Genomic DNA, 9,136 nt, shown 5'->3' on the forward strand with positions numbered 1-9,136 from the left:
TGGATTAAAGACTTAAATATAAGACCTGGCACCATAAAAACCCTAGAAGGAAATCTAGGCAAAACTATCCAGGACATAGGAGTAGGCAAGGACTTTATGAACAAAACACCAAAAGCATTGGCAACAAAAGCCAAAATAGACAAATGGGACCTAATCAAACTCCATAGCTTCTGCACGGCAAAAGAAACAGTCACTAGAGTGGATCGGCAACCAACACAATGGGAAAAAATTTTTGCAGTTTACCCATCTGACAAAGGGCTGATATCCAGAATTTACAAAGAACTCAAACGGATTTACAGGGAAAAAACAAACAAGCCCATTCAAAAGTGGGCAAAGGATATGAACAGACACTTTACGAAAGAAGACATATATGAGGCCAACAATCATGAAAAAATGCTTATCGTCACTGGTCATCAGAGAGATGCAAATCAAAACCACATTGAGATACCATCTCACGCCAGTTAGAATGGCGATCATTAAAAAATCTGGAGACAACAGATGCTGGAGAGGATGTGGAGAAAAAGGAACACTTTTACACTGTTGGTGGGAGTGTAAATTAGTTCAACCATTGTGGAAGACAGTGTGGCGATTCCTCAAGGCCTTAGAAATAGAAATTCCATTTGACCCAGCAATCCCATTACTGGGTATATATCCAAAAGACTATAAATCGTTCTACTATAAGGACACATGTACACGAATGTTCATTGCAGCACTGTTTACAATAGCAAAGACCTGGAATCAACCCAAATGCCCATTGATAATAGACTGGATTGGAAAAATGTGGCACATATACACCATGGAATATTATGCAGCAATCAGAAATGATGAGTTCGTGTCGTTTGTAGGGACATGGATGAATCTGGAGAACGTCATCCTCCCCAAACTGACACAAGAACAGAAAATGAAACACCGCATATTCTCATTCATAGGCGGGTGATGAAAAATGAGAACACATGGACACAGAAAGGGGAGTACTAAACACTGGGGTCTATTGGGGGGAAAAGGGGAGGGCCAGTGGGAGGGATAGCCTGGGGAGAAATGCCAAATGTGAGTGAAGGGGAGAAGGAAAGAAAAGCACACTGCCATGTGTGTTCCTATGCAACTGTCTTGCATGCTCTGCTCATGTACCCCAAAACCTAAAATCCAATAAAAAATTAAAAAAAAAAAAAGGGAGCTTTAGGAAATGTGAACCATATATAATAGTAAAATTAAAAAATCAGAGAAAGTTTAGATGATAAATTTGCACCAATCTCCCAGTGAGCAGAGCAAAAAGGTTAGTTAGAAAATAAAAAGAAAAAAATGAAAAGACCAGAATAAGAAGTCTAACATCCGAATAACAGGAGATCTGCAAAGGGCAGCAAAGAAAAGAGATGAAAGGAAATCGTCAATGAAGTAATTCCAGGAAATCCAAGGACATGAGTCTCAGACTGTAAGAGATTACTTGAGTGATCAAAAAAAAATGTGCAATTCCTTCCCTCCCTCCCTCCTCCTCTGTCTCTCTCTCTCTCTCTCTCTCTCTCTCTCTCTCTCTCTCTCTCTCTCTCTCTCTCAGGCTGGAGTGCAATGGCCCGATCTCGGCTCACTGCCACCTCTGCCTCCCAGGTTAAAGCGATTCTCCTGCCTCAGCCTCCTGAGTAGCTGGGATTACAGGTGCGTGCCACCATGCCTGGGCTAATTTTTAGTAGAGACGGGGTTTCACCATGTGGGCTAAGCTGGTCTGCTAACTCTTGACTTCAGGTGATCCCCGTGCCTCAGCCTCCCAAAGCGCTGCTTACAGGTGTGAGCCACTGTGCCTGGCCTGTGCAATTTCAAAACACTGATCCATTAGTTTGCTAGAGCTGCCATAACAAAAAACCATAGACTGGGTGGTTTGAACAGCAGAAATGTATTTTCTCATGGTTCTGGATGCTAGAAGTCTAAGACTGAGGTAACAGCAGGTTTGTTTTTTCCTGAGGCTTCTCTCTTTGGCTCGCAGTTGTGTCTTCGTAGTGTCTTCCCTTGGTCAGTGTTGTCTGTGTCTCATCTCCTCTTCTTACATGGACACCAGTCATATTAGGTTAGGACCTGCCCATTAGACTTCATTTCACTTTAAGTACCTCTTTAAAGGCCCCACCTCTAAATACAGTCCTATTCGGAATTACTGGTGGTTAGGGCTTCCCTATATGAATTTTGGTGGAGCAGGGGGAAGGGGACATAATTCAGACTGTAGAAACAGGACACAAAGTGAAAATCCTATGTGTTTCTGTGGTCAGAAGAAAGGGAGTAGTCATACACAAAAGTCAATAATTAAACTGGTTTCTCAGCAGCAATCTGGGAGATGGAAGTTGGAAGACACAGAGCAGTGCCTACCACATTCAAGAGAGAAAAGAATTCCAACCCAGAATTCTGAACTTCACTGTGTCCAAGGAGATGTAGTCAACAAATATCCATGTTCCTCTCTACATTTGCCAGTCCCTGTGGACTGAGGCCAGATCATATGAATAATAGTCACAAAAGGAGCATGAATGGAATAAGAAGCCACCTCCAGTCTGAGCCAATTCAGAGTAGTTGTGCTTCTCTTCACTCTCATCCCCTCATTCTGACAGCTGAAGTGACGCACTCCCAACTTGTGGAACTGTCTGACGAAAGAAAGTAGGCCTGGAAACAATTTTAACAAGAGGGAAGAGAACAAAGTTGGCTCTTCTGCTTCTCAAAGGCTCTAGGATTTTTTTTTTTTTTTTTTTTTTACCAGTTTTCTCCTTAAAAAACATTTTACTTTAGATACCGTCAAAAGGACTTTTTGGCCGGGCGCAGTGGCTCACGCCTGTAATCCCAGCACTTTGGGAGGCTGAGGCAGGTGGACCACGAGGTCAAGAGATGGAGACCATCCTGGTCAACATGGTGAAACCCCGTCTCTACTAAAAATACAAAAAATTAGCTGTGCATGGTGGTGCGTGCCTATAATCCCAGCTACTTAGGAGGCTGAGGCAGGAGAATTGCCTGAACCCAGGAGGCAGAGGTTGCGGTGAGCCGAGATTGCACTCCAGCCTGGGTAACGAGTGAAACTCCATCTCAAAAAAAAAGGACTTTTTAAAGTATACAAAGTAATTTCATAGTGTTTCTATGGCATAGTATGAAAAGAAAACAAGTTCCCAAGCTTTGAGCATGTTCCTGGGCTAGCAACCGTCAAGTGGCTGCTGCAAGTCAATGACAAGGGAAAGGGGACTGGCTAGTGAGACCCTCCAGAGGAGACAAAATCACTTACTTGGCACACACACCCACAGGCAACCCCCAGTGAGTCATGTCTGGGTATAATCCTTTTTCCTTGAGTCCAGGAAGTACCTGTGACTTGCACTGTGCCAAAGGTGATGGTGTCATCACTGCCATGGTTACGTCGTTATCTAAGACTCCACCTTAGCCTACTAGAGAGTCACCCACTGGCACCAGTTGCCATCATGTCATGAGGGCTGGTGGCCTCTAGAGCTGAGAGTAGCCTCGATTGACAGCCAAGAAAGCCGGCACTTTGTACATCAACTGCAGGAAGTGAATTCTTCCATCAACCACACAGCACTGGGAGAGAACCCCAAGCTCTGGATAGGAACATAGCCCAGCTGACACCTTGACTGTAGCCCTGTGACACTCTGAACAGTGGACCCAGCTAAGCTGTGCTGAACCCTGATCCAAGGCAACTGTGAGATAATAAATATCGGCTCTTGTAAGCTGCTAGGCTTGGGAGATTTGTTATACAGTGATTTGTTATACAGGAATAGAGAGTTGATAATGAGATAGGCTGGAAGCCAGGGAACAGGGACTGTGGGGAGAAAAATGGGGTTGGTGCTGGTATTCCTAACAAGTACATGCATGTTCTGGCTGGGAGCAGTGGCTCACAACTATACTCTTAGCACTGTGGGAGGCCGAAGGGGACCGATCACTTGAAGTCAGGAGTTCAAGACCTGCCTGGCCAACAGTCTACCCATCACGGTGAAACCCTGTCTCTACTAAAAATATAAAAATTAGCTGGGCATGGTGGCACACGCCTGTAATCCCAGCTACCTGGGAGGCTGAGGCATGACAATTGCTTGAAACCAGGAGGTGGAGGTTGCAGTGAGCAGAGATCGCACCACTGTACTCCAGCCTGGGTGACACAGCAAGAATCTGTCTCAAAACGAACAAGCACGCAAAACAGAAGTATATGACATATTCTACCAAATCCACATATCCGAATTTTTTTGTATGTTTTTGAGGCAGAGTCTTGCTCTGTCGCCCAGGGTGGAGTGCAGTGGCATCATCTCCGCTCACTGCAAATTCTGCCTCCCATGTTCGAGTGATTCTCATGCCTCAGCCTCCCAAGTGGCTGGGATTACAGGTACACGCCACCACTCCTGGCTAATATTTGTATTTTTAGTAGGGGCAGGGTTTCATCATATTGGCCACATTGGCCTAGAACTCCTGAGCTCAAGTGATACACCCACCTCAGCCTCCCAAAGTGCTGGAATTACAGGTGTCAGTCACCACTCCTGGCCACATATTTGAGTTTTTAAAAATGCTAATGTTTGCTCTTTGCCATCTTTTCTCTTCCCATGGTGCTGCTGCCATGAAGGTCGAGCTGTGCGGTTTCAGCAGGTACAAGATCTCCCCCGGACATGGGAGGCGCTACGCCAGGACCGACGGGAAGGTTTTTCAGTTTCTTAATGCAAAATGCGAGTCGGCGTTCCTTTCCAAGAGGAATCCTCAGCAGATGAACTGGACTGTCCTCTACAGAAGAAAGCACAAAAAGGGACAGTCGGAAGAAATTCAAAAGAAAAGAACGCGCCGAGCAGTCAAATTCCAGAGGGCCATTACTGGTGCATCTCTTGCTGATATAATGGCCAAGAGGAATCAGAAACCTGAAGTTAGAAAGGCTCAACGAGAACAAGCTATCAGGGCTGCCAAGGAAGCAAAAAAGGCTGAACAAGCATCTAAAAAGACTGCAATGGCTGCTGCCAAGGCACCTAAGCAAAAGACTGTGAAGCCTGTGGAAGTTTCAGCTCCCCGAGTTGGTGGAAAACGCTAAGCTGGCAGATTAGATTTTAAAATAAAGATTGAATTATAACTCAAAAAAAAAAAAAAGCTAATGTTTATGCTTTGGGAGGCTGAGGCGGGTGGATCACGAGGTCAAGAGATCGAGACCATCCTGGTCAACATGGTGAAACCCCGTCTGTACTAAAAATACAAAAATTAGCTGGGTACGGTGGTGCGCGCCTGTAGTCCCAGCTACTCAGGAGGCTGAGGCAGGAGAATTGCTTGAACCCAGGAGGCGGAGGTTGCGGTGAGCCGAGATCGCGCCATTGCACTCCAGTCTGGGTAACAACAGTGAAACTCCATGTCAAAAAAAAAAAGCTTATGTTTATGAAATAAAATTCCCAAAAAAGGAGGAACAGTAAATCCTTTAAGTTGACTTCCAAAGAGTCTTCTAACCTAAACAAAACCAAAAAAAGCCCAAAACCAAAATTTGGAATATCATTTTTAAACCAATATTCAAAATCTGTAGCAAAACAATTGAGAGTCATACAGAAAATGCCAGAAAGTGAAAGCATAGAGCTTTATCCCCCTTGAACCTCATTATTCAATATTTATGAGACAAACATTTATTATTTATGCTGGTCCTTGTATTAGGGGTAAGGAACATGAAAATGAATAAAACAGCCGGGCGCGGTGGCTCACGCCTGTAATCCCAGCACTTTGGGAGGCCGAGGCGGGTGGATCACGAGGTCAAGAGATCGAGACCATCCTGGTCAACATGGTGAAACCCCATCTCTACTAAAAATACAAAAAATTAGCTGGGCATGGTGGCGCATGCCTGTAATCCCAGCTACTCAGGAGGCTGAGGCGGGAGAATTGCCTGAACCCAGGAGGCGGAGGTTGCGGTGAACCGAGATCGCGCCATTGCACTCCAGCCTGGGTAACAAGAGCGAAACTCTGTCTCAAAAAAAAAAAGAGAGAGATCGAGACCATCCTGGTCAACATGGTGAAACCCCGTCTCTACTAAAACAATACAAAAATGAGCTGGGCATGGTGGCGCGTGCCTGTAGTCCCAACTACTCGGGAGGCTGAGGCAGGAGAATTGCTTAAACCCAGAAAGCGAAGATTGTAGTGAGCCGAGATCGCGCCACTACACTCTAGCCTGGCGCCTGGTGACAGAGCGAGACTCTGTCTCAAAAAAAAAAAAAGAAAGGTCAGAATATTGAGGGAGCAGTGGAAAAAAAATAAAAAAAGAAAAAGAAAGGTCAGAATCCTTCAAGAAGTGCTTACACTGTACAAGTCCCAAACAAACCACATGGAGTTCAAGGTCACACTTGCTCAGACAGCAGCTGAAGCAGGCCGTCACCCCCGAGTCTCCCTTCCAAGGTCACACCCACCACTCATGCCCAAAGGAAACACACTGCATGCCTTCATGCCGCACGCCTGCCTTCCATGCACACTTGCGCCAAGCCTAGGATAGTGCACCTACTTCCTTTGCCTAAGCAAAGCCTCAAGTCCAGATCGTGGCCATCTCCTCAAGACTCCTTCTTGTCCCCTGCCTGACTTCAGCTAGACTCCAGAGTCATGCCAACTGCCCATGCTCCACAAGCTCTAGTCTTGCTGAAGGACTAATTCTTCATTGCCCTCTTTTGTCCCCCTGTCACTGCACTCTCCGATGTCTGCCTCTCCAAAAAATGAGTCTCCTTTCAGGACTCACCGCTGCATCCCCACACCCAGCACCAGACCCGGCACAAAATACATGTTTACTGAATAGATGAGATTTAATTTGTGAGAATGTACTTTTAAAAGTGTCCTGTAAAGCCCGAGCCTGACTGATCTCCCATGGCACCCAATCAGCTGGGCTCCTCTGAGCAGGAATCGATGTCAGATTTCAGTGAGTTTTGTAGGATCTCTGGGAAAAGCAGAGACAGGAGGCAATACAGCCTCAGAGTTCCACAGAGCATGCCCAAATCTCCATCCAACTACCCTCCAGTTATCTAGCCACTTGGTTCCTTATCTAGAAACAAGTGAAGGGCCAGCACAGTGGCTCACTCCAGCCTGGGCAACAAGAGCAACAGGAGCGGAACTCCGTCTCAAAACAACAAAAGGAAACACAGTGAAAAAGCACGCACTTCCTTGGGTTCTGGGGACGTGTAAATGAGGGAAATTCTTATTGTCATCTTCATCAAACACTGTGTTCTGATAAAGGCACTTGGTAACTGTCACTTAAATGAATGGTACTTGCTCACTTGTTAAATTCTACATGTGGCTTTACTTTTCATTAATAAAGCTACTTCAAAAAGGATTTTGCTGAGAGCCTTTTAGATAGCTTCAGGAAATTGCTTTAAAACCAACACAATTCAGGCCAGGCACAGTGGCTCACACCTGTCATCTCAGCACTCTGGGGATCTGAGGCAGAAGGATCATTTGAGGTCAGGAGTTCAAGACCAGCCTGCCCAAGATGGTGAAACCCTGTCTCAACTAAAAATACAAAAATTACCTGGGTGTGGTGGCACACACTTTTAATCCCAGCTAATCAGGAGGCTGAGGCATGAGAATCACTTGAACTTGGGAGGCAGAGGTTGCAGTGAGCCGACATTGCACTGCTGTACTCCAGCCTGGTGATAGAGCAAGAGACTCCATGTCAAACAACAACCAAACCCAACACAATTCAACACTTAGGAAAAGTACACCAAAAACAGCAAGACTCCTCTGGCACTAGACCAAGTCAAGCTAAGTATGTTAATCTAAGAGCATAGGCCGGGCACAGTGGCTCACGCCTGTAATCCCAGCACTTGGGAGACAGAGGCGGGTGGATCATGAGGTCAAGAGATCGAGATCATCCGGTCAACAAGGTGAAACCCCGTCTCTACTAAAAATACAAAAATTAGCTGGGCATGGTGGCGTGTGCCTGTAATCCCAGCTACTCAGGAGGCTGAGGCAGGAGAATTGCCTGAACCCAGGAGGCGGACGTTGTGGTGAGCTGAGATTGCGCCATTGTACTCCAGCCTGGGTAACAAGAGCGAAACTCCGTCTCAAAAAAAAAAAAAAAATCTAAGAGCATAACTAAAGCCTGCAAGCAAGCTAAGAAGACTACGGGCTGGGCGGGGTGGCTCACGCCTGTAATCCCAGCACTTTGGAGGCCGAGGTGGGTGGATCACGAGATCAGGAGTTTGAAACCAGCCTGACCAACATGGTGGTACCTCGTCTCTACTAAAAATACAAAAATTAGCTGGGCATGGTGGCACGTGCCTGTAATCCCAACTACTCAGGAGGCTGAGGCAGGAGAATTGCTTGAACCCAGGAGGCAGAGGTTTTGCAGTGAGCCAAGACTGTACCACTGTACTCCACCCTGGGAGACAGAGCAAAGACTCTGTCTCAAAAATAAAACAAGAAAGACTACAAAGCACAAAGTCAACTGGCATCTAATTAATCTCCTTAGGGATAACGAAAAAGAAAATTTCAAATATGAAATCCCACTTCCCAAGTTTGGGCTGATAGATCCTCTCATGCTAATGCTATCTGGCTCTGGGAAATTCCACATCATAAATTCCCCCTAGAGCCCTTTAATTCTTTGAATGGGTGTGCTTCAGGAAAGCTGAAGGCTGACTGCTCACTGACAATGCTTTATAAGTATGTATGAATATAAGATCGGAACATACATAATTATACATATTTTATCAGTATGTATGTTCTGACCTTATAGTCACTATTCCAAAGTTTCCAAGCCTAGGAGAACACATTTCAGGTGTCAGTCCATGCCTTGCCTCTTCAGTAAGTTTAAAGGATAGTCAAAATGGCTTCATGATCTCCCCTACATAATAGGAATTTAATCCATATTTAGGCAAAGTCAGTCTGCAGAAATACTGGAAGGACTAAGAAAGTTCTGTAAATCTCTCCTAGTTGAAGTCACATTAGTAAAAAATTCAAAGGAGAAGGCCAGGCACAGTGGCTCACACCTGTAATCCCAGCACTTTGGAAGGCTGAGGCAGGTGGATCACGAGGTCAGGAGTTCAAGACCAGCCTGGCCAACATGGTAAAACCCTGTCTCTACTAAAGATAGAAAAAGCAGCCCAATGTGGTGGTGGCAGGCACCTGTAATCCCAGCTACTCAGGAGGCTGAGGCAGGATAATCACTTGAACCTGGGAGGCAGAG

The 9,136-nt window shown here is 45.7% G+C and overlaps 1 protein-coding gene across 1 annotated transcript; it reads left to right on the forward strand.

Annotated features, from left to right (window-relative positions):
- Positions 1-3,770: 3,770 nt before the first annotated feature.
- On the forward strand, positions 3,771-5,066 carry LOC118150096 (large ribosomal subunit protein eL24). The gene has a single exon (XM_035284173.3). The coding sequence runs from the start codon at positions 4,523-4,525 to the stop codon at positions 5,030-5,032; it is 510 nt and encodes a 169-aa protein (XP_035140064.2). The 5' UTR covers positions 3,771-4,522; the 3' UTR covers positions 5,033-5,066.
- Positions 5,067-9,136: the final 4,070 nt, after the last annotated feature.

The sequence above is a fragment of the Callithrix jacchus genome, chromosome 22, assembly GCF_049354715.1.
Source record: "Callithrix jacchus isolate 240 chromosome 22, calJac240_pri, whole genome shotgun sequence".
NCBI classification, from domain to species: Eukaryota; Metazoa; Chordata; class Mammalia; order Primates; family Cebidae; genus Callithrix; species Callithrix jacchus.

Bases quoted from the DNA above. Each gene is read 5' to 3' on its own strand.
- LOC118150096 (XM_035284173.3), top strand. From the start codon at position 4,523: ATGCTAATGTTTGCTCTTTGCCATCTTTTCTCTTCCCATGGTGCTGCT.